We start from the raw sequence: 26,959 nt of genomic DNA, 5'->3' as shown, positions 1-26,959 counted from the left end.
GGTCCCACTTACACTGCTCTGTTTACTAATGGTTTGTCAAACTCTGTGCTATCCTTAAGAGATCGCTATTTCCAAATCTCCATCTTTTGTGATTTTCCTTTATGAGTGCCCGTCTGAATTCTTATGCCTCTCCCAACCCAGTATCTTCTTTTGTACATGCATGCAGATGCTACTCATTTTTTCTCAAAAATTAGTGCCAGAAAGTCTCTCATGGATAGCACCAGGATCATTAGAAGACAAGGTGAGGATTCTATTGATCATCTGAGAGCTTTGTTTGAAATCCAGGACAGTCTACATTGTATTGGATGTCCATAAGGTGTCTTTACCCAAGTCAAAGCACCTGGTTATCTCATCCTCTACAGACACTGGGTGTATGTAGGTCAACGTAGACTCAGTCAGCCTGAACTACCAATTAGCCCAAGTGCTATCACCCTCTGAATCCCATGAACTGTGGGCATATTGTTTGGTATGCATATATTTGAGTATTACAGTTTACAATAAAAATGTTTATAATTAGTGTTTTTCAGTTTTCCCTTTTTTATGATAGATAAGTAGATTTTTTTATTGGAGGCTCCAGTCATGAACAAAAGTCAGACCTTAAATGAAATAAAGGTTAATGAAAGGGGAAGGGGGGAAATAAAATAAAAGGGATAATTTCATGAATTTTGAAGGAAGTCAAAACCCTGTCTTTTAAAAAGGGCCCGGTCATACTTATAGGGAAAGACATGAGAGGGCAGGGAAAGAAACAGCCATAAAAAAATTCCCCTTTGGATTGCCAGAAGCCTTACAGTGATCACATGATGCAGTATTATCAAATTTATTAAGTATGATTTTACTTTTCTTACCCTCTAACTATCTATCTATTCAATATATATCTCTGATGCCTGTTTCCTTTGTGAACTCCCTTGAGGGGGTGACCATGGAAATAGAGTCTCCATATCTGACCTCCAGTGCCACTTCTTAACCTTTAGTTCCTCACCCTTAGTTGGCCACTGTTTAATGTTCCTGCCTACTACTTCTATCTATTGCTTTTATCATTCTCCCAAATGGCAGGGCTAGCTCATGGCACTCTGCAGAAAAATCAAGTTATGAAGAATGAGCTGTGTGAGTTAAGTGTTTGTCGAGAGTTAGGAGTGACAAGGAAAGAGTGTATGTTTGTGGACACAATGTCAGCAGTCCATGTGTGGGTTAGGCAGAAAGAAAAGCCAGCTAACTAGGCCAAAAGGAGTGCAACAAGACAACTACTGAAGTGCTGGCTCATTACGTAGCCATTAATGACTTTCCAAATACCTGAGCAGGATGTACCGGTAATACCCCTCCCCCTAGTTGGCAGCTATCTACCAACTACAGCACTACCTCCTCTTTTATATATTTATGAGGGAAAACTTTTTAATCCACTTAACTACAGTTATAAGAATCTCAAACAAGTTAAGTGTGAACAGAAATAATAAAATCAATTAGTAAAAGGAGAAGTAACTATTGCAAACTTTTTCATGAATTCTTTTTTTCAAACTTGATCGCCAATTCTTGCTTTAGCAAGGTAGCACCAGGAAATAAATAAAGAAAGGCCATATCTACTCACATTCACTATCTGTCATGTGCAACACACCTAAAGCAAAGTCCCCCATCCACAACCAGGCCCCACAGACACAGACACACACACACACACACACACACACACACACACACACACACATCCCATGGTCCATCTTGGATGCTTCACATGCCCTGGTTCAGTCCACTGACAACATGTCAATTCCAGTCTCTTTCTCACAATGATGAAAACAGGGCACTAAATGGTCATCATGGCAAATTTAGTGTTGGGCATGACACTTATCATATCCTTTCTCCAGATCTGTAAATACCATATTCAATTAAATCTCTTTCTCCATTTCTTACATAAATCTTTCACACATTCTATATCTCTCCTGAAGCTACATTGTTCCTCTTCAATCAGATGCAATGTGTATAACACGGCAATAATTCAAATGGAAGCACATGAAAAGAGTAGCCCATTGTAATCTGATTTTAGGTCATAACTATGGCTTGTAAAATACTGATACCATGCATGGGAAAGATAAAAGAATGTTAATGCTTCTCTTTCTGTTGAAGCAGAGATATAACATTAAGTAAACTATTTGACCTCAAATACAACAAAGAATTTTTTCACTCATAAGTCTACTTTACTCATCATTTCTATATCCTTTTACACCTCACTCTAAACCTAATTTAATTGCGGTATTCCTATACATCAAGACAGCTTGATCCTCACATCACACCAAATCGCATTTGAGTTGTGTCCAAAAATAATTCAGAAAATCAGTTAAAAATTAAAACATAAATAACATATGCTCTTCAAAAAATAGCATTAACAAATTATGCAAAAATATTGCAAAATCTATCAGTGTCAACTTCCTAAGGTAAAGGAGAGAACATAGAGAGCTGGGAGTGTTGGATATGAATATTTGCTTTTGCTTACCACTTCATTGTCTCTTAGTTACAGCACATGCTTAGTACAACTTCATAGATATAAAATATTCTTTCTTTAAATCCTGGGAGATGACAGAGCCAATAAATGGATTCTGCTTTAATTACAGATATCACCTAAACGCTGCAGATAACAAGTTACTGAAATACTTACTTGCCAAAGTCTTCACTTTCTTGAAGTGTCTGTGGCAACTCAGACCCAACAGTCTCTGGCAAGAATACAATTAGGGAACCTGAGATTATGGAGAGCACACCGAAGACAATTAGTGGTAATGGCTTGTATGTGACGGCCTGTGGAAAAAGAGAACACGTCATTATCATAGAAAAATGGAAAAATCATGTTACAGTCATGAATATCACTCCAACTTACCCACCAGCTAAAGAATATAGATACTTATGATTCAAATAGAGGCATATGAAAACAGCATCCTATTATAGTTCTCTTTTTGTGGATATCAGATTATACTTATAGCTGGTAATTTATTGATGCCAAGCATGGAAACGAAAAAAGGTTGTTACTTTGCTTCTTTCTACTGAAGCAAAGACATAACATCAAGTAAAATAATCAATAGAAATATGGCACAGAAAGGGCAAAATTTTGGGATTTTCTCTGCAAAAAACTTTATTCATTCTAGTACATTCATCGACAAAGCGAATGGTCTTGTTCCCGTGCACTGTGATGGAGTATTTTACGCATGTTTCGGAAAAGCCTAGAAAACTCTACGGAACTGAAGATCCTATCTACACTTGCAACTGATGATCAAGTGAATGCCCATGTGAGGGAATACGTGTATGTGAATGTGGCAGTTGAGGGCATAATTGGTGTACATGGGGTGTTCGGTTATGTAAATGGAAATGATGTGTGCTGAAAAAAGGCTTGTGATTGGGAATACATGGTTTAAAAAGAGAGGTGTACATAAGTATACATTTGTGAGTAGGAAAGATGGTCAATGGGCATTATTGGGTTACATGTTAACTGATAGGCATGTAAAAGAGAGACTTTTAGATGTTAATGTGCTGAGAAGGGCAGCTGGAGGGATATCTGATCACTATCTTATGGAGGCAGAGGTGAAGATTTGCAGAGGTTTCCAAAAAAGAAGAGAGAATGTTTGGGAGAAGAGAGTGGTGAGAGTAAGTGAGCTTGGAAAGGAGATGTATGGCAGGAAGTACCAGGAAAGATTGAGAGTAGAATGGCAAAAGGTGAGAGCAAATGGCGTGAGGGGAGTGGGTGAGGAATGGGATGTATTTAGGGAAGAAGTAATGGCTAGCATAAAAGATGCATATGGCATGAGAGAGGTGGGAGGTAGGCAGATCAGAAAGGGTAGTGAAAGGTGGGATGAAGTAAAGCTTTTAGTGAAAGAGAAAAGAGAGGTGTTTGGACAATACTTGCAAATGACTAGCAGATGTATAAAAGAAAGCAGAAGGAAGTCAGGAGAAAGGTGCAAGGGATGAAAAAGAGGGCAAATGACAGTTGGGGTGAGAGAGTGTCATTAAATTCTAGGGAGAATAAAAAGATGTTTTGGAAGGAGGTTAAATAAAGTGCATAAAACAAGAGAACAAATGGGAACATCAGTGAAGAGGCAGGCTGGGCAGTAATATCAGGTAGAGAAGGAAATGGACTCAGTATTCTGGAGGTTTGTTGAATATGTTTGTTGATAGAGTGGCAAATTTAGGGTGTGTTGGTTGGGGTAGTGTGCAAAGTGAAAGGGTAGGAGAGAATGGTTTGGTAAAAAGAGAAGAGGTAGTAAAAACTTTGCGGAAGATGAAATCAGGCAAGGCGGCAGATTTGGAAGGTACTGCAGCGGAATTTGTCAAAAAAGGGGGTGACTGTGTTGTAGATTGGTTGATAAGGATATTCAGTGTATGTATAGACCATGGTGAAGTGCCTGAGGAATGATGGAATGCATTCACAGTGCCACTGTACAAAGGCAAAGAAGATAAAGGTGAGTGTACAAACGACAGAGGCATAAGTTTGTTGAGTATTCCTGGGAAATAATAAGGGGGAGTATTGGTTGAGAGGGTTAAGGCATGTACAGAGCATCAAATTGGGGAAGAGCAGTGTGGTTTCAGAAGTGGTAGAGGATGTGTGGATCAGGTGTTTGCTTTGAAGAATGTATATGAGAAATACTTAGAAAAACAAATGGATTTGTATGTAGCATTTATGGATCTGGAGAAGGCACATGATGGGGCTCATAGAGATGCGTTGTGGAAGGTTTTAAGAGTATGTGATGTGGGAGGTAAGTTGCTACAAGCAGTGAAAAGTTTTCATCAACGTTATAAGGCATTTGTATGAGTAGGAAGAGAGGAGAGTGATTGATTCCTAGTGAATGTTGGTCTGCAGCAGGGGTGCATGATGTCCCCATGGTTGTTTAATTTGTTCATGGATGGGGTTGTTAGGGAGGTAAATGCAAGAGTTTTGGAGAGAGAGGCAAGTATGCAGTCTGTTGGGGATGAGAGGGCCTGGGAAGTGAGTCAGTTGTTGTTCACCAATGATACAGCTCCAGTAGCTAATTCGTTTGAGAAACTGGAGAAGTCGTTGACTGAGTTTGGAAAAGTGTGAAAGGATAAACTTAAGAGTAAATGTGAATAAGAGCAAGGTTATTAGGTTTAGTTGGGTTGAGGGACAAGTTAATTGGGATGTAAGTTTGAATGAAGAAAATTTGGAGGAAGTGAAGTGTTTTAGATATCTGAGGGTGGACTTAGCACCAGATGGAACCATGGAAGTGGAAGTGAGTCTGTTTCCCCTTTTAGAAAGTTAAAATACAAGGAGGGGAGGGTTTCTAGCCCCCCTGCTCCCGTCCCCTTTAGTCACCTTCTACAACACGTGAGGAATGCGTGGGAAGCATTCTTTCTCCTCTATCCCCAGGGATATATATATATATCATTTATTCATTTTACTTTGTCGTTGTCTCCCGCGTTAACAAGGTAGCACAAGAAAACAGATGAAAGAATGGCCCAACCCATCCACATACACATGTAAATATATACACATCCACACACACAAATATACATACCCATACATCTCAATGTATACATATATATACTCACACAGACATATACATATATACACATGTACATAATTCATACTGTCAGCATTTATTCATTCCCATCACCACCCCGCCACACATGAAATGACAACCCCCTCCCCTCCGCATGTGCGCAAGGAAGCGCTAGGAAAAGACAACAAAGGCCACATTCATTCACAATCAGTCTCTAGCTGTCATGTATAATGCACCGAAACTACAGCTCCCTTTTCACATCCAGGCCCCACACAACTTTCTATGGTTTACCCTAGACGCTTCACATGCCCTGGTTCAATCCATCGACAGCATGTCAACCCCAGTATACCACATAGTTCCAATTCACTCCATTCCTTGCATGCCTTTCACCCTCCTGCATGTTCAGGCCCCGATCACTCAAAATCTTTTTCACTCCATCTTTCCAACTCCAATTTGGTCTCCCACTTCTCCTCATTCCCTCCACCTCTGACACATATATCCTCTTGTTCAATCTTTCCTCACTCATTCTCTCCATGTGACCAAACCATTTCAAAACACCCTTTTCTGCTCTCTCAACCACACTATTTTTATTACCACACATCTCTCTTACCCTATTATAACTTACTCGATCAAACCACCTCACACCACATACTGTCCTCAAACATCTCATTTCCAGCACATCCACCCTCCTCCGCTCAACTCTATCTATAGCCTACACCTCGCAACAATATAACATTGTTGGAACCACTATTCCTTCAAACATACCCATTTTTGCTTTCCGAGATAATGTTCTCGACTTCCACACATTCTTCAATGCTGCCAGAACTTTCGCCCCCTCCCCCACCCTATGATTCACTTCCGCTTCCATGCTTCCATCCACTGCCAATTCCACTCCCAGATATCTAAAACACTTCACTTCCTCCAGTTTTTCTCCATTCAATCTTACCTCCCAACTGACTTGTCCCTCAACCCTACTGTATCTAATAACCTTGCTCTTATTCACATTTACTCTCAGCTTTCTTCTTTCACACTCTTTACCAAACTCAGTCACCAGCTTCAGCAGTTTCTCACATGAATCAGCCATCAGCGCTGTATCATCAGTGAACAACAACTGACTCACTTCCCAAGCTCTCTCATCCACAACAGACTGCATACTTGCCCCTCTCTCCAAAACTCTTACATTCACCTCTCTAACAACCCCATCCATAAACGAATTAAACAACCATGGAGAAATCACACACCCTTGCTGCAAACCAACATTTACTGAGAACCAATCACTTTCCTCTCTTCCTACATGTACACATGCCTTACATCAATAAAAACTTTTCACTGCTTCTAGCAACTTGCCTCCCACACCATATATTCGTAATACCTTCCACAGAGCATCTCTATCAACTCTATCATATGCCTTCTCCAGGTCCATAAATGCCACATACAAATCCATTTGTTTTTTTTAAGTATTTCTCACATACATTCTTCAAAGCAAACACCTGATCCACACATCCTCTACCACTTCTGAAACCACACTGCTCTTCCCCAATCTGATGCTCTGTACATGCCTTCACCCTCTCAATCAATACCCTCCCATATAATTTCCCAGGAATACTCAACAAACTTATACCTCCATAATTTGAGCACACACTTTTATCCCCTTTGCCTTTGTACAATGGCATTATGTAAGCATTCCGCCAATCCTCAGGCACCTCATCATGAGTCATACATACATTAAATAACCTTACAGTCACCCCCTTTTTTAATAAAATCCACTGCAATACCATCCAAACCTGTTGCCTTGCCGGCTTTTATACTTTGTTGCTGTCTCCGGTGTCAGCAAGGTGGCGCAAGGAAAAAGACAAAAGAATGGCCCAACCCACCAACATATACATGTACATACATACACATCCACACACGCACATATACATACCTATACATCTCAACGTATACATATATATACACACACAGACATATACATATATACACATGTATGTAATTCATACTGTCTGCCCTAATTCATTCCAGTTGCCATCCCGCCACGCATGAAATGAAAACCCCTTACCCCCGCATGTACACAAGGTAGCGCTAAGAAAAGACAACAATGGCCACAATTGTTCACACTCAGTCTCTAGCTGTCATGTATAATGCACCGAAACCACAGCTCCCTTTCAACATCCAGGCCCCACACAACTTTCCATTGTTTACCCAAGACGCTTCACATGCCCTGGTTCAATCCACTGACAGTACGTCGACCCCGGTATACCACAAAGTTCTAATTCACTCTATTCCTTGTATGCCCTTCACCCTCCAGCATGTTTAGGCCCCGATCACTTAAAATCTTTTTCACTCCATCTTTCCACCTCCAATTTGGTCTCCCACTTCTCCTCATTCCCTCCACCTCTGACACATATATCCTCTTTGTCAATCTTTCCTCACTTATTCTCTCCATGTGACCAAACCAATTCAAAACACCCTTTTCTGCTCTCTCAACCACACTCTTTTTATTACCACGCATCTCTCTTACCCTTTCATTACTTACTCGATCAAACGATCTCACACCACATAGTGTCCTTAAACATCTCATTTCCAGCACATCCAACCTCCTCTGCAACACTCTATCTATAGCCCACACCTTGCAACTGTATAACATTGTTGGAACTACTATTCCTTCAAACATACCCATTTTTGCTTTCCAAGATAATGTTTTTGACTTCCACACATTTTTCAACACTCCCAGAACTTTCGCCACCTCCCCCACCCTATGATTCACTTCCGCTTCCATGGTTCCATCCGCTGAAAAATCCACTCCCAGATATCTAAAACACTTCACTTCCTCCAGTGTTTCTCCATTCAAACTTACTTCCCAACTGACTTGTCCCTTCAACCCTACTGTACTCTTATTCACATTTACTCTCAGCTTTCTTCTTTCACACACTTTACCAAACTCAGTCACCAACTTCTGCAGTTTCTCACATGAATCAGCCACCAGCACTGTATCATCAGCGAACAACAACTGACTCACTTCCCAAGCTCTCTCATCCACAACAGACTGCATACCTGCCACTCTTCCCAAAACTCTTACATTCACCTCCCTAACAACCCCATCCATAAACAAATTAAAAAACCATGGAGACATCACACACCCTTGCTGCAAACCAACATTTACTGAGAACCAATCACTTTCCTCTCTTCCTACACGTACACATGCCTTACATCCTCGATAAAAACTTTTCACTGCTTCTAACAACTTACCTCCCACACCATATATGTATATATATATATATATATATATATATATATATATATATATATATATATATATATATATATATGAGTCAGTTGTTGTTCGCTGATGATACAGCGCTGGTGGCTGACTCATGTGAGAAACTGCAGAAGCTGGTGACTGAGTTTGGTAAAGTGTGTGAAAGAAGAAAGTTAAGAGTAAATGTGAATAAGAGCAAGGTTATTAGGTACAGTAGGGTTGAGGGTCAAGTCAACTGGGAGGTAAGTTTGAATGGAGAAAAACTGGAGGAAGTAAAGTGTTTTAGATATCTGGGAGTGAATCTGACAGCGGATGGAACCATGGAAGCGGAAGTGAATCATAGGGTGGGGGAGGGGGCGAAAATCCTGGGAGCCTTGAAGAGTGTGTGGAAGTCGAGAACATTATCTTGGAAAGCAAAAATGGGTATGTTTGAAGGAATAGTGGTTCCAACAATGTTGTATGGTTGCGAGGCGTGGGCTATGGATAGAGTTGTGCGCAGGAGGGTGGATGTGCTGGAAATGAGATGTTTGAGGACAATGTGTGGTGTGAGGTGGTTTGATCGAGTAAGTAACGTAAGGGTGAGAGAGATGTGTGGAAATAAAAAGAGCGTGGTTGAGAGAGCAGAAGAGGGTGTTTTGAAATGGTTTGGGCACATGGAGAGAATGAGTGAGGAAAGATTGACCAAGAGGATATATGTGTCGGAGGTGGAGGGAACGAGGAGAAGTGGGAGACCAAATTGGAGGTGGAAAGATGGAGTGAAAAAGATTTTGTGTGATCGGGGCCTGAACATGCAGGAGGGTGAAAGGAGGGCAAGGAATAGAGTGAATTGGATCGATGTGGTATACTAGGGTTGACGTGCTGTCAGTGGATTGAATCAGGGCATGTGAAGCGTCTGGGGTAAACCATGGTAAGCTGTGTGGGTATGTATATTTGCGTGTGTGGACGTGTATGTATATACATGTGTATGGGGGTGGGTTGGGCCATTTCTTTCATCTGTTTCCTTGCGCTACCTCGCAAACGCGGGAGACAGCGACAAAGCAAAAAAAAAAATATATATATATATATATATATATATATATATATATATATATATATATATATATATATATATAGAAGGCAACTAAAAGGAGAGGGAGCAGGGGGCTGGAAATCCTCCCCTCTCATTTTTTTTTAATTTTCCAAAAGAAGGAACAGAGAAGGGGACCAGGTGAGGATATTCCCTCAAAGGCCCAGTCTTCTGTTCTTAACGCTACCTCGCTAACGCAGGAAATGGCGAATAGTTTGAAAAAAGATATATATATATATATATATATATATATATATATATATATATATATATATATATATATATATATATATATATATATATATTTATTTATTTATTTTGCTTTATCGCTGTCTCCCGCGTTAGCGAGGTAGCGCAAGGAAACGGACAAAAGAATGGCCCAACCCACCTACATACACATGTATATACATACACGTCCACACACGCAAATATACATACCTATACATCTCAACGTATACATATATATACACACAGACATATACATATATGCACATGTACATAATTCATACTGTCTGCCTCTATTCATTCCCGTCGCCACCTCACCACACATGAAATAACAACCCCTTCCCCCCTCATGTGTGCAAGGTAGTGCTAGGAGAAAAGACAACAAAGGCCCCATTCGTTCATACTCAGTCTCTAGCTGTCATGTAATAATGCACCGAAACCACAGCTCCCTTTCCACATCCAGGCCCCACAAAACTTTCCATGGTTTACCCCAGATGCTTCATATGCTTACACTTGCAACTGATACTCAAGTGTAACACCTAATTGTACTGTATATGGAGAAAGTTCTACACTCATGGGGTCTCACCCCTTTAACTTTCTATACTATTAATCAAATTTTCAAGCTTCTTTATGCTGCCCACAGTCACTATGTCATAACTCAGTTTATTCTTGTTCCATTTGTCAACTCTTACACCATGAAAGTACTTATCATATTTCTTAAAAGGTTCTTCCTTAATCTATGTTAACACTAAAAAGTACTTCTTTATCCTCTTTCTTATAATGTTCTTCCTTAATTCTATGTTATGGCCTCTGGTTGTTTTATTCCTGCATCTTTCAAAGATCTGTTGTTGTTTTATTCCTGCATCTTTCAAAGATCTGTTGTCTTGTCTTTTATGATGAAGGCTCCACTCACAGACAAAAGTCCACAATAAGACCAGGCCTTATTTGAAATATAAAAAGAATTGTGAAATGGAAGGAAAAAAAGTGAAAGTATCTAAAAAAAATTTTGAGAAAGTGAACCTGTCTTTTGAAATGTTAGGTCACAGGTATTAGGAAAGACATGCTAGGGTAGAGAGTTCCAGAGCTTCAACGTACAGAGAAAGAAGCAAGTATCAAAACAGCCCACCCTTGACTTGCTGATGACCACACAATTATGCTGTGACACAGCAGCTTGCTGAGTATTGTGTGGTCTAGCTAGTGGTGTGGGCACACAAGCAGCCAGCTCTCGGAAGCAAAAACCGAAGTAATACCTATAGAAGAGGGAAAAAGAACCAACTTTGCGGCATAGGGCAAGGGGATCAAGTTTGGAAGTTAGCCAGGGACAGTTCATAAGGCAAATTGCTTTCAACTCTGTCAAATAAGGATGCAGAGCTAGAACCACTCCAAATGAGAGAAGTACTCCATACAAGGACAAAGCAATCCCTTGTTTAAACGGAGCAACTGTTCAGAAGACAAGAAGTTTCAACATCTAAACAGGAGGCCCAGTTTCTTTGAGGCAGACTTAGCTATTCCTGTAATGTAGGGTTTCCAAGAAAGAGTGGATGTTACAGTAATGCCAAGTATGTTCACCGAGTCAAAGATCTGGAACTGTCAGAGGAGAGACAGACTGACAAGATTTTGTGTACCCCACTAAGATATCCTGTCCAAATCTGAGTTTACTATGGAGGATGTGACAAGAAAAGATGCAGAATGAGTGAGAGAAAAGGAGGCAGAATTGAGGAATGTGGATGAATGTAGTGTTGAGTCATCACTGTATAAGTGCATTGGATTATATGTGGAGGAGAGGAAATTGTTGAAGAAAAAGGAGAAAAACTATAAGGGACTGGACACCTCTGCTGATGGAGAAATGGGAGGAGGCTGATCCATCAATAACCATAGAGACAGATTGGCTAGAGAGAAAGCTAGATATGAGGGAGCACAGTGAGAAAGGGAAGCCAAAAGAAGGTAGCTTAGAGATGAGATCCCGATGCAACACCCTATCAAAAAGCCTTGGAAATGTCAAGGGCAGCCACATAAGACTCCCCTAAATCTCTCAGGGATGATGACCAGACATTAGTAAGACAGGAAAGAATATCACCAGTGGATCTCGCCTTACAAAAGCCATTCTGGTGATCAGAGAAAAGACTGATTTTTGAGGTGTTTAAGGATATGGGGGTTGAGGATGTACTCAAAGAGTTTGGAAAGGGTAGATGTCAATGCAACAGGGTGATAGTTAGAGGGGCCAGAATGTCACCCTCCTTAAGGATGGGATGTATCAAGGAAAATTTTGGTTTCTAAACAGAAATGGAACAGACGAGCAAGTACAAGTGCAAGTTCAGAGGCACGCTCTTTCAGTATATGGGGATGGACGCCATCAGGACCACAAGCATTGCTTGTGTCCAGAGAAAGAAGTGTTTATCGGACAATCCAAAAAGAGATTATGGGAAGGGGCATAGAAGGAAGGTTAGAGTCATCCAAGGTGGAGTTAGAGGAGAAACAGGGACCAAAGAGAGTTGCTTTGTCTACCAGAAAGATAGCTATAGTACTGTCAGAGCGGAAAAGTGAACAGAAGGTAGAGTGACAAAAGTTCTTAGAGATGCCCTTAGCTAAAGACCAGAAGACTTATCAGTGGATGATGAGGAGAGGTGATCACAATTCCTTTGAATAAACGAATGCTTCACCTCATGGATGACATGCTTGCAGCGATTATGGGCAGTGATGAAAACTGAATGGGAGGCAGGGGAAGGAGGGTTTTTCCAAGCTCAATATGCCTGATCCCTCGCCTGAATGGCCTCAGAACAGGAACGGTTGAACCACAGATTGGATGAAGAGGTCATGTTGCTTCCATTCCCACAAGAATAACCTCTGCTATGCGTTTGGCAGAGACAGAAGCATCATTGCATAAAAGAGAGTAATTTACCCAAGGAAAGTCACAAAAGAAGTTACTTAAGTTATTCCAGTCAGCTTCTGGAGGGGCAGATGCCATTAGAATAGATACATTTATGAGAGTGTGATCAGATGAAAAATGGGTTGAAACTGTGAATTTACAGTAGGACTAGAGGTGAAAAACAAATTCAGAATATTAGGAGAAGGGTCACAGCAGTCAGGAATATGTATAGGGTAGGAGATAATTTGCTCCAAATCATTAAAAATGACAACATAAAGGCTTCAATCCCTCCACCATCTGCATGGGAGGAATTCAACCATTCCCTACAGTGAACACTGAAATCCCTGAGGTAGAGGATCTCAGATTGAGAGTGAGAGGATGTCACAGTCTCAAGGCAGGAGTTCAGATACTCGAAGAAGGATATAACATTTGTAGAATTAAGAAAGCAATAGGTGAAACAGAGGAAAAGTGTGGAAGTAGGGTGACAGACCTGGAGCCACATAACATCAAAGTTTGGAGAATCAGATCCTTGAGGCATGCAATAGGTGTGTTGATGTCAGAGTAAACAAACACCACCCTTGCACTGGAATTGTGAGTGGAGGCTACAGTTAGATTTGAAAAAGCGACAAGTGAGAACATCAATAGACAACTGTGTCTCAAGAGAGAAGTCAGATATTAAGAGAGGTACTAGACAAATGGTGTTCAACTGAGGATAGCTTACTAGAGAGTCCACAAATGTTGGTATAGTGAACAGAAAAAGATGCAGGTCTAACAGAGAGAGAAAATTCACAGGAGGGGCTGGTAATACTGCAGCCAGAGCCCTCCCTCTCATTGACAGTAGAGTCAAACAGAAACCAGTAGATTCTTAGCACCCCTTGATACTGGGGACTAGGGGCCATAGATTTGATGGACTCTTTCATGGTGATACTTATAAACGTTTGAGTAGACAGGAATTGGCACTCCCACTCCCCTAATTCATGGTGGTCATATCCAAGGCCCCTTGCCTTCCCCTGTAACTCTTAATTCTGGTACCATCTTTGATACCCTTCTCTGGCTTTTCTACTAGTTCCTTGTGCTTCTTTAAGTGCAGTGACCAAACATGAGAGGCACATCTTCATTTTGTTTCCATTTCTACACTATTCTAATATTTGCTAGCAAACATTCTGTCTTCTTTACCATTTTCCTAATGTGGGACTCTAGCAACAGATTACAGATGATGTCTACTCCCAAGTTCCTGCAGCTTATTTCCTGCTTGATAATGTTCATAGTAAAGCCTTCTTTCAGTTTGTTCTATCACTTCTTTACATTTACTTTGGTTGAATTTTGTCAACCATGTATCAGACCAACTTTGGAGTTTGTTTAGGTCTTGAAAGCTGATGCAAGCCTCCTTACCGTGGCAATATCTGCTTATATGTTCAGGTAAGAGTCCAAGCACTCTGACAAATAATTCACACTGATCAAGAAGAGCAATGATCCTGGAACAGACCCCTGTAGCATGCTACTGATGACTTCAAACTATCTCAAGAAGGTTTCCTTAACATGTATCTTGTGTTACATTACACTTCAATAACCTTCTCTCCATCAAAGGAATCTCTCCCTTATTCCTACCTGAAGATCTAGCTCGTTTACCACCCCCCATATGTGGAACAGTCCAGATACAGACAATGCACCCAACCTTTTCCTTAGACCAATACATAGCTCACTCTCCTATAGATATCTAAAAGGTTCATTACATGTGAACTCCTTTCACTGAAATGTGTTCTCTCTCACTTAGGTAGTTTCTTCTCTGCAGGAAATCATCCAATTAGTTTCCAATTACCTTTTCCAGTACCTTAAAGACCACTCTTATAAGGGAGACTGGTGTGTGGTGTAGAACCTTTTCTTGGTCTCCTTTCTGAGAGATAGGTATGATATTTGCTTCTTCCACTTCACTAGCACTTAACCTTTCTAAATGACATTTTGGACATTTCAAAAGGTTGTCAAGAGTATCTGTTCACTTCTACAGCATATATAGTCAAATATAAGCAGGACCATGAGCTTTCCATGGGTCACAACCATTTAATACAATTCAAGTCCCCTATAGATCTGCTTTCCAAAATCTCCTCCCCATTCCCTTTCACTTCTGTTGGGGCTATAATGTCTTCCACTATCAAAACACTTGTAAGCCTGTCATTCAGTTCCTTGAATATCCTTATGTCATCTTCTATAACTCTTTCCTCTGAATCCCTTAGCCTGATTAGCTCCTTAACTAAACTAATGCTTCTATACTACAATAGCATTTCTTAACCACTCACTCTGCACTCTAAACTGATTTGTTCAGCACAAATAAAGTCTCCACTTAAATTTCCACTGTCACCTGACCATGTCCTCTGCTAGTCATAATTAGCATTCTCACTGAAACATTATATTTTCTAGCTTTTGTAGTGCACTAACAACATTTGTCAATCCTTAACGCTGTTTCCTGGTTCTCCTTGTACCTTCACCCATACCACTGATACAAATCTTAAACAATATTTTGTCTGGTCTATCCAGCAAGAAAAGTTTCAATTTACACCTCCATCCTTGCCAACATACCATTTCCACTCCAAACAATCACTAAGATACTGAATTTCTAGCTTTTTACACTGCAATCACTACACTTGTCGATCTCTTTGTGACCATACTATTATCTATCTATCTATATCTCTGATCGCTGTGCCCACCTGGTACTCCCTCAAGGGAGGGGTTATGGCATTAGTCTCCATAGCTAGTGAACTCTAGCACCACTTCTTAACCTTTAGTGCCTCACCCTTGACAGGCAACTGGCAGGGAGGAAACTCTAGCACAGTGCTTGCAGAGGCTTCTACCTCATGATCCTACTGACTACTTCTACCTAATGCTCCTACTTCATGTTCCTACATAATGTTTCTACCCAATACTCCAGCCTAAATGTTCATACCTACTACGTCTGTCTATTGCTCCTACCATCCCGCTAAAAGGCAAGGCTAGCGCATAGTGATCACAGCAGGAAAATCTAGTCATGAAGAATAAGTTGTGAGAGTTAAGTGTTGTCAAGTTTTATGTATGAGGAGGAGAGATTATATTTTTGAGGACAGAATGCCAGTAGTCCACATGTGGGTGAGGCAGCTACCTGCATCACACGAGTGCAAGTTAATGACCAATGAACTGCTGGCTCACTACACAGCCATCACTAACCCTATCAATACCCAGGTGGGTAGTACTGGTAATATACCTCACTGGTTGTTGATTGTCTACCATAGTATCTGTAAAAGCTTTTAGAAAATTCATCTCTACCACATACCTTTCTCATACCTTCATTCATCACTACATTTCCCTTGTTCCAGCAATTCAGTTAAGGTTACCCACCTCTACTGCTTTTATGTTTTACATGTATGAATCTACACAAAATACATAATCTTTAACAAATCATCATCTGCAATAGGTCCTAAATGACCAAACTATCTACAAAGGCTTTCATCCAGCACCTTTCAAGAAATCGTCTCTACCATATACTTTTCTCGTGCTTTCATTCTTTATCAGATTTCCCCAATACCAACTGTTCTTTGAAGGTTGTCTACCTCTAATGCAAAATCTTATGTCTTGTGTGTATGAACTTACAAGAAAATAAGATTTCTAAAAGTACGAGCCAACAAATACTAAGATCTCATATCCATATGTCAGAATGAGGATAAGCACTCCAATCATGCAAACTTCATGCACACATATATTCTTCCATCTACTAAACTCTAAAGATTCATCACTTATCACCAAACCCTTACCTACTAGATGTCACAATCCACACCAGTAGCCAATTATGATGTCCCTTTTCCCAAAAGATTAAGCCGGTCTTCAAAGATTTGCTGTCATTCATGATTGCTGTTGTTTATAACATTCACATCACAGTCCTGAACAATGATCCATCCTACACTCTGAAACTCAAGGTATTCTTTGAAGGTTGCTTTTCTTCCATTCTCTGATCTCTGCTGTCACTCCCTTTACACACACTTCCTCTTGTAATACAGACTTAGGCCACCCAATGGTAGGGTTTTAATTCAACTACTTCATTTATGAAAGAAGAGGATTGCTTTACAGAGTGATCTACATATCATACTTTCATCCTGCTGCTGTTCTATCACACTAAAACATACAAGTAGTTTATAGTAAATGAAAACAGTTCCATAGATCTCTGCACATCCAACTCAGCTGAAGATAAAAAAAATTGCTGACCAAGTCTATATATGTATATACATATGTATGTGGGTGGGTTGGGCCATTCTTTCGTCTGATTCCTTGCGCTACCTCGCTAACACGTGAGACAGCAACAAAGCAAAATAAATAAATATCAAATAGACATATATATATTTATTATTTATTTATTTTGCTTTGTTGCTGTCTCCCGCATTAGCGAGGTAGCGCAAGGAAACAGACGAAAGAATGGCCCAACCTACCCACATACACATGTATATACATACACGTACACACATGCAAATATACATACCTATACATCTCAACGTATACATATATATACACACACAGACATATACATATATACACATGTACACAATTCATACTGTTTGCCTTCATTTATTCCCATTGCCACCTCACCACACATGAAATAACAACCCCCTCCCCCGCTCATGTGCGCGAGGTAGCCCTAGGAAAAGACAACAAAGGCCCCATTCGTTCACACTCAGTCTCTAGCTGTCATGTATAATGCACCGAAACCACAGCTCCCTTTTCACATCCAGGCCCCAAAAAACTTTCCATGGTTTACCCCAGACGCTTCACATGCCCTGGTTCAATCCACTGACAGCATGTCAACCCCGGAATACCACATCGTTCCAATGCACTCTCTTCCTTGCACGCCTTTCACCCTCCTGCACATTCAGGCCCCGATCACTCAAAACCTTTTTCACTCCATCTTTCCACCTCCAATTTGGTCTCCCACTTCCCTCCACCTCTGACACATATATCCTCTTGGTCAATCTTTCCTCACTCATTCTCTCCATGTGACCAAACCATTTCAAAACACCCTCTTCTGCTCTCTCAACCACACTCTTTTTATTACCACACATCTCTCTTACCCTTTCATTACTTACTCGATCAAACCACCTCACACCACATATTGTCCTCAAACATCTCATTTCCAGCACATCCACCCTCCTCTGCACAACTCTATCTACAGCCCACGCCTCGCAACCATATAACATTGCTGGAACCACTATTCCTTCAATCATACCCATTTTTGCTCTCCAAGATGACATTCTCGACTTCCACACATTTTTCAAAGCTCCCAGAACTTTCGCCCCCTCCCCCACCCTATGATTCACTTACGCTTCCATGGTTCCATCCGCTGCCAAATCCACTCCCAGATATCTAGAACACTTCACTTCCTCCAGTGTTTCTCCATTCAAACTTACCTCCCAGTTGACTTGTCCCTCAACTCTACTGTACCTAATAACATTGATCTTATTCACATTTACTCTCAGCTTTCTTCTTTCACACACTTTAGCAAACTCAGTAACCAGCTTCTGCAGTTTCTCACCTGAATCAGCCACCAGCGCTGTATCATCAGCGAACAACAACTGACTCACTTCCCAAGCTTTCTCATCCACAACAGACTGCATATTTGCCCCTCTCTCCAAAACTCTTGCATTCACCTCCCTAACAACCCCATCCATAAACAAATTAAACAAGCATGGAGACATCACACATCCCTGCCGCAAACCAACATTCACTGAGAACCAATCACTTTCCTCTCTTCCTACATGTACACATGCCTTACATACTCGATAAAAACTTTCCACTGCTTCTAACAACTTACCTCCCATACCATATAGTCTTAATACCTTCCACAGAGCATCTCTACCAAGTCCATCATATGCCTTCTCCAGATCCATAAATGCTACATACAAATCTATTTGCTTTTCTGAGTATTTCTCACATACATTCTTCAAAGCAAACACCGGATCCACACATCCTCTACCATATATATATATATATATATATATATATATATATATATATATATATATTTTTTTTTATTATACTTTGTCGCTGTCTCCCGCGTTTGCGAGGTAGCGCAAGGAAACAGACGAAAGGAATGGCCCAACCCCCCTCATACACATGTATATACATACGTCCACACACGCAAATATACATACCTACACAGCTTTCCATGGTTTACCCCAGACGCTTCACATGCCTTGATTCAATCCACTGACAGCACGTTAACCCCGGTATACCACATCGCTCCAATTCACTCTATTCCTTGCCCACCTTTCACACTCCTGCATGTTCAGGCCCCGATCACTCAAAATCTTTTTCACTCCATCTTTCCACCTCCAATTTGGTCTCCCACTTCTCCTCGTTCCCTCCACCTCTGACACATATATCCTCTTGGTCAATCTTTCCTAACTCATTCTCCCCGTGTGCCCAAACCATTTCAAAACACCCTCTTCTGCTCTCTCAACCACGCTCTTTTTATTTCCACACATCTCTCTTACCCTTACATTACTTACTCGATCAAACCACCTCACACCACATATTGTCCTCAAACATCTCATTTCCAGCACATCCACCCTCCTGTGCACAACTCTACCCACGCCTTGCAACCATACAACATTGTTGGAACCACTATTCCTTCAAACATAGCCATTTTTGCTTTCTGAGATAATGATCTCGACTTCCAAACATTCTTCAAGGCTCCCAGGATTTTCGCCCCCTCCCCCACCCTATGGTTCACTTTCGCTTCCATGGTTCCATCTGCTGCCAGATCCACTCCCAGATATCTAAAACACTTTACTTCCTCCAGTTTTTCTCCATTCAAACTTACCTCCCAATTGACTTGACCTTCAACCCTACTGTCCCTAATAACCTTCCTCTTATTCACATTAACTCTTAACTTTCTTCTTTCACACACTTTACCATATATATATTATTATATATTATTTTTTATTATACTTTGTCGCTGTCTCCCGCGTTTGCGAGGTAGCGCAAGGAAACAGACGAAAGAAATGGCCCAACCCCCCCCCATACACATGTATATACATACGTCCACACACGCAAATATACATACCTACACAGCTTTCCATGGTTTACCCCAGACGCTTCACATGCCTTGCTTCAATCCACTGACAGCACGTCAACCCCGGTATACCACATCGCTCCAATTCACTCTATTCCTTGCCCTCCTTTCACCCTCCTGCATGTTCAGGCCCCGATCACACAAAATCTTTTTCACTCCATCTTTCCACCTCCAATTTGGTCTCCCTCTTCTCCTTGTTCCCTCCACCTCCGACGCATATATCCTCTTGGTCAATCTTTCCTCACTCATCCTCTCCATGTGCCCAAACCACTTCAAAACACCCTCTTCTGCTCTCTCAACCACGCTCTTTTTATTTCCACACATCTCTCTTACCCTTACGTTACTCACTCGATCAAACCACCTCACACCACACATTGTCCTCAGACATCTCATTTCCAGCACATCCATCCTCCTGAGCACAACTCTATCCATAGCCCACGCCTCGCAACCATACAACATTGTTGGAACCACTATTCCTTCAAACATACCCATTTTTGCTTTCCGAGATAATGTTTTCGACTTCCACACATTCTTCAAGGCCCCCAGGATTTTCGCCCCCTCCCCCACCCTATGATCCACTTCCGCTTCCATGGTTCCATCCGCTGCCAGATCCACTCCCAGATATCTAAAACACTTCACTTCCTCCAGTTTTTCTCCATTCAAACTCACCTCCCAATTGACTTGACCCTCAACCCTACTGTACCTAATAACCTTGCTCTTATTCACATTTACTCTTAACTTTCTTCTTCCACACACTTTTCCAAACTCAGTCACCAGCTTCTGCAGTTTCTCACATGAATCAGCCACCAGCGCTGTATCATCAGCGAACAACAACTGACTCACTTCCCAAGCTCTCTCATCCCCAACAGACTTCATACTTGCCCCTCTTTCCAAAACTCTTGCATTTACCTCCCTAACAACCCCATCCATAAACAAATTAAACAACCATGGAGACAACTCTATGTGTTTTGGTCGAGGAGGTGTGCAAAGTGATAGGGTTAGGGAAAATGATTTGGTAAACAGGGAAGAGGTAGTGAAAGCTCTGTGGAAGATGAAAGCTGGCAAGGCAGCAGGTTTGGATATTATTGCAGTGGAATTTATTAAAAAAAGGGGGTGACTGTATTGTTGACTGGTTGGTAAGGTTATTTAATGTATGTATGATTCATGGTGAGGTGCCTGAGGATTGGCGGAATGCTTGCATAGTGCCACTGTACAAAGGCAAAGGGGATAAGAGTGAGTGCTCAAATTACAGAGGTATAAGTTTGTTGAGTATCCCTGGTGAATTATATGGGAGGGTATTGATTGAGAGGGTGAAGGCATGTACAGAGCATCAGATTGGGGAAGAGCAGTGTGGTTTCAGAAGTGGTAGAGGATGTGTGGATCAGGTGTTTGCTTTGAAGAATGTATGTGAGAAATACTTAGAAAAGCAAATGGATTCGTATGTAACATTTATGGATCTGGAGAAGGCATATGATAGAGTTGATAGGGATGCTCTGTGGAGGGTATTAAGAATATATGGTGTGGGAGGCAAGTTGTTAGAAGCAGTGAAAAGTTTTTATCAAGGATGTAAGGCATGTGTACATGTAGGAAGAGAGGAAAGTGATTGGTTCTCAGTGAATGTAGGTTTGCGGTAGGGGTGTGTGATGTCTCCATGGTTGTTTAATTTGTTTATGGATGGGGTTGTTAGGGAGGTGAATGTAAGAGTTTTGGAGAGAGGGGCAAGTATGCAGCCTGTTGTGGATGAGAGACCTTGGGAAGTGAGTTAGCTGCTGTTCGCTGATGATACAGCGCTGGTGGCTGATTCATGTGAGAAACTGCAGAAGCTGGTGACTGAGTTTGGTAAAGTGTGTGAAAGAAGAAAGTTAAGAGTAAATGTGAATAAGAGCAAGGTTATTAGGTACAGTAGGGTTGAGGGCCAAGTGAATTGGGAGGTAAGTTTGAATGGAGAAAAACTGGAGGAAGTAAAGTGTTTTAGATATCTGGGAGTGGATCTGGCAGCGGACTGAACCATGGAACCAGAAGTGAATCATAGGGTTGGGGAGGGGGCGAAAATTCTGGGAGCCTTAAAGAATGTTTTGAAGTCGAGAACATTATCGCGGAAAGCAAAAATGGGTATGTTTGAAGGAATAGTGGTCCCAACAATGTTGTATGGCTGCGAGGCGTGGGCTATGGATAGAGTTGTGCGTAGGAGGGTGGATGTGCTGGAAATGAGATGTTTGAGGACAATATGTGGTGTGAGGTGGTTTGATTAAGTAATGAAAGGGTAAGAGAGATGTGTGGTATTAAAAAGAGTGTGGTTGAGAGAGCAGAAGAGGGTGTTTTGTAATGGTTTGGTCACATGGAGAGAATGAGTGAGGAAAGATTGACCAAGAGGATATATGTGTCAGAGGTGGAGGGAACGAGGAGAAGTGGGAGACCAAATTGGAGGTGGAAAGATGAAGTGAAAAAGGTTTTGAGTGATCGGGGCCTGAACATGCAGGAGGGTGAAAGGCGTGCAAGGAAGAGAGTGCATTGGAACGATGTGGTATACCGGGGTCGACGTGCTGTCAGTAGATTGAACCAGGGCATGTGAAGCGTCTGGGGTAAACCATGGAAAGTTTTTTGGGGCTTGGATGTGGAAAGGGAGCTGTGGTTTCGGTGCATTATTACATGACAGCTAGAGACTGAGTGTGAACGAATGTGGCCTTTGTTGTCTTTTCCTAGCGCTACCTCGCGCACATGAGCGGGGGAGGGGGTTGTTATTCCATGTGAGAGGAGGTGGCGATGGGAATGAATAAAGGCAGACAGTATGAATTATGTAAATGTGTATATATGTATATGTCTGTGTGTATATATATGTGTACAGTGAGTTGTATAGGTATGTATATTTGCGTGTGTGTACGTGTATGTATATACATGTGTATGTGGGTGGGTTGGGCCATTCTTTCGTCTGTTTCCTTGCCCTACCTCGCTAACACGGGAGACAGCGACACACAAAATAATAAAATAATAATAATAATAATAATAATAATAATAATAATAATAATAATTATATATATATACATATATATATATATATATATATATATATATATATATATATATATATATATATATATATATATATATATATATCTGCAGTTTCTCACATGAATCCGCCACCAGCGCTGTATCATCAGCGAACAACTGACTCACTTCCCAAGCTCTCTCATCCCCAACAGACTTCATACTTGCCCCTCTTTACAAAACTCTTGCATTTACCTCCCTAACAACCCCATCCATAAACAAATTAAACAACCATGGAGACATCACACACCCCTGCCGCAAACCTACATTCACTGAGAACCAATCACTTTCCTCTCTTCCTACACGTACACATGCCTTACATCCTCGATAAAAACTTTTCACTGCTTCTAACAACTTGCCTCCCACACCATATATTCTTAATACCTTCCACAGAGCATCTCTATCAACTCTATCATATGCCTTCTCCAGATCCATAAATGCTACATACAAATCCATTTGCTTTTCTAAGTATTTCTCACATACATTCTTCAAAGCAAACACCTGATCCACACATCCTCTACCACTTCTGAAACCACACTGCTCTTCCCCAATCTGATGCTCTGTACATGCCTTCACCCTCTCAATCAATACCCTCCCATATAATTTACCAGGAATACTCAACAAACTTATACCTCTGTAATTTGAGCACTCACTCTTATCCCCTTTGCCTTTGTACAATGGCACTATGCAAGCATTCCGCCAATCCTCAGGCACCTCACCATGAGTCATACATACATTAAATAACCTTACCAACCAGTCAACAATACAGTCACCCCCTTTTTTAATAAATTCCACTGCAATACCATCCAAACCTGCTGCCTTGCCGGCTTTCATCTTCCGCAAAGCTTTTACTACCTCTTCTCTGTTTACCAAATCATTTTCCCTAACCCTCTCACTTTGCACACCACCTCGACCCAAACACCCTATATCTGCCACTCTGTCATCAGACACATTCAACAAACCTTCAAAATACTCATTCCATCTCCTTCTCACATCACCACTACTTGTTATCACCTCCCCATTTACGCCCTTTACTGAAGTTCCCATTTGCTCCCTTGTCTTACGCACCCTATTTACCTCCTTCCAGAACATCTTTTTATTCTCCCTAAAATTTACTGATAGTCTCTCACCCCAACTCTCATTTGGTAAAGTGTGTGGAAGAAGAAAGTTAAGAGTAAATGTCAATAAGAGCAAGGTTATTAGGTACAGTAGGGTTGAGGGTCAAGTCAATTGGGAGGTGAGTTTGAATGGTGAGAGGCTGGAGGAAGTGAAGTGTTTTAGATATCTGGGAGTGGATCTGTCAGCGGATGGAACCATGGAAGCGGAAGTGGATCATAGGGTGGGGGAGGGGGCGAAAATTTTGGGAGCCTTGAAGAATGTGTGGAAGTCGAGAACATTATCCCGGAAAGCAAAAATGGGTATGTTTGAAGGAATAGTGGTTCCAACAATGTTGTATGGTTGCGAGGCGTGGGCTATGGATAGAGTTGTGCGCAGGAGGATGGATGTGCTGGAAATGAGATGTTTGAGGACAATGTGTGGTGTGAGGTGGTTTGATCGAGTAAGTAACGTAAGGGTAAGAGAGATGTGTGGAAATAAAAAGAGCGTGGTTGAGAGAGCAGAAGAGGGTGTTTTGAAATGGTTTGGGCACATGGAGAGAATGAGTGAGGAGAGATTGACCAAGAGGATATATGTGTCGGAGGTGGAGGGAACGAGGAGAAGAGGGAGACCAAATTGGAGGTGGAAAGATGGAGTGAAAAGATTTTGTGTGATCGGGGCCTGAACATGCAGGAGGGTGAAAGGAGGGCAAGGAATAGAGTGAATTGGATCGATGTGGTATACAGGGGTTGACGTGCTGTCAGTGGATTGAAGCAAGGCATGTGAAGCGTCTGGGGTAAACCATGGAAAGCTGTGTAGGTATGTATATTTGCGTGTGTGGACGTGTGTATGTACATGTGTATGGGGGGGGGGTTGGGCCATTTCTTTCGTCTGTTTCCTTGCGCTACCTCGCAAACGCGGGAGACAGCGACAAAGTATAAAAAAAAAAAAAAAATATATATATATATATATATATATATATATATATATATATATATATATCATACTATTCGCCATTTTCCATGTTAGCGAGGTAGTGTTAAGAACAGAGGACTGAGCCTTCGAGGGAATATCCTCACTTGGCCCCTTCTCTGTTCCTTCTTTTGGAAAATTAAAAATGAGAGGGGAGGATTTCCAGCCCCCCGCTCTCTTTCCTTTTAGTCGCCTTCTACGACATGCAGGGAATACATGGGAAGTGTTCTTTCTCCCCTATCCCCAGGGATAATATATATATATATATATATATATATATATATATATATATATATATATATATATATATATATATATTTCATACTATTCGCCCTTTCTCGCATTAGCAAGGTAGCATTAAGAACATAGGACTGAGCATTTGAGGGAAACAATTAAACATAACAACAGTATGCTATTCTTGTGAAGCATATGACTTCACAGGACATGATAAACATTCTCAAATTTCATTCACATATTTTTCAAATGTATGTAAAGGGTCTGCAGAACTAGTTACTTACCAATGAAGCAATAAACGGTGCAAGGATGCCTCCAACACGAGCACACATGGAACAAGCACCTATTCCCACACTTCGATATTCAGTCGGGAAGATTTCTGCAGAATACACATACACGATGGCAAATGCAGCTGCGATTCCAAACTTACCCACCAGGCTCAGAGTTACAATCAACCATCCAATGTCTGTTATGAAAAATGGAGTGAAAAATAAAGATTAAACAATAAAAGGGGCGGAACACACAATACAAACTTGCTGGTTCAGTAAAGATGGTGGATTTAACTATACACTACTATCGTTTCCAGGCAATCTCATAAGACTTTACTCTGCAGTGACCTATATTACCTCTGCAAAGTTTTACTCAGAGAGATGACACTGCATTTCAGCTAATCTTTGCAATCATTTTGGTTTTACCTTCAGTAAAATGCAAAACATACATATACACAACAGAAAATTTACAGAAACAACCAAATATGTAAAGATGATATTACTGTCCATGTCGGGGATTCCAAGTATGCTGTGTATACAAGCCTGCCATAAATCGCAGGAGGCATGAATTCATATCTAAGTTCATCAATGATGAACTACATGAAAAAACAACATCCAATTACAAGCCATGATCTTATAATAACAAGCAAACGAAAGTGAAACTTTTACAAGTATTGCTTGCAAACGATAGTGTCTATTCTTCAGCTTTATATGAACTCTCTTAGATCTCTTCCCTTCTTCAGAGGCAGAAAAAGTTATTAACTAATACCTATTAATATTTTTCAGGTATTCTGGAAGGAGTCTTAAGATCAAATCATACCAGTAGTTATCATAACTTATCTTCTAACTTATTACAAGTGAACTGGTAGGTGACATTCATGAGTGATTATGCTACTTGTTCAGTTACTCTGATCATCTTACAAAGTAAGCATTTAAAAAGAACATTTTCTATCAGTAAAATGGCATTTGTCAGTTGTGGTAAAATTCGTTTCCATTACACGTTATACAGATGAGAAAAGAAAACTGTCATACTCCCTCTGCAGCTCTTGATCAGCTAAGAGCTTGGCTGAAGAAAGGAAGAGGCTATTTAGAAACAAATTCCAAGTTTAGTCAGGTCAGTCTTGAGCAATTAAGATGCCATTTGCTGACAGTAGACAATGACATAAGAGAATAATCAGAATTATATTATTAAGGTTACCACAATGAAGATTACATAAGACTGCATACATCTAATGTCAGCTAATGACACAAAAATAAGCCATAATGAAATTTTCAGCCAAATCAATAACCACCATTTAGCCTGATACCAGCAACAAAAATTTGGTACAGCAATTCCACAGTGATGCTCAGGATTAAGT

General features: G+C 40.9%; 1 protein-coding gene across 10 annotated transcripts in view; it reads right to left on the bottom strand.

Moving 5' to 3' along the window:
* Positions 1–26,959, bottom strand: part of LOC139762316 (organic cation transporter protein-like) — a 346,799-nt gene that overhangs the window by 5,467 nt on the left and 314,373 nt on the right. For all 10 annotated transcript variants that reach the window (XM_071686947.1, XM_071686949.1, XM_071686950.1 and 7 more), the window contains 2 exons: positions 25,617–25,798; positions 2,642–2,778 (listed from right to left, as the gene is read on the bottom strand). In XM_071686947.1, the coding sequence (XP_071543048.1) occupies positions 2,642–2,778; positions 25,617–25,798 (319 nt within the window). The remainder of the gene's footprint in view (positions 1–2,641; positions 2,779–25,616; positions 25,799–26,959) is intronic.

The sequence above is a fragment of the Panulirus ornatus genome, chromosome 43 (assembly GCF_036320965.1).
Source record: "Panulirus ornatus isolate Po-2019 chromosome 43, ASM3632096v1, whole genome shotgun sequence".
NCBI lineage: Eukaryota > Metazoa > Arthropoda > Malacostraca > Decapoda > Palinuridae > Panulirus > Panulirus ornatus.
This window is presented reverse-complemented; position numbering and strand designations above follow the sequence as displayed.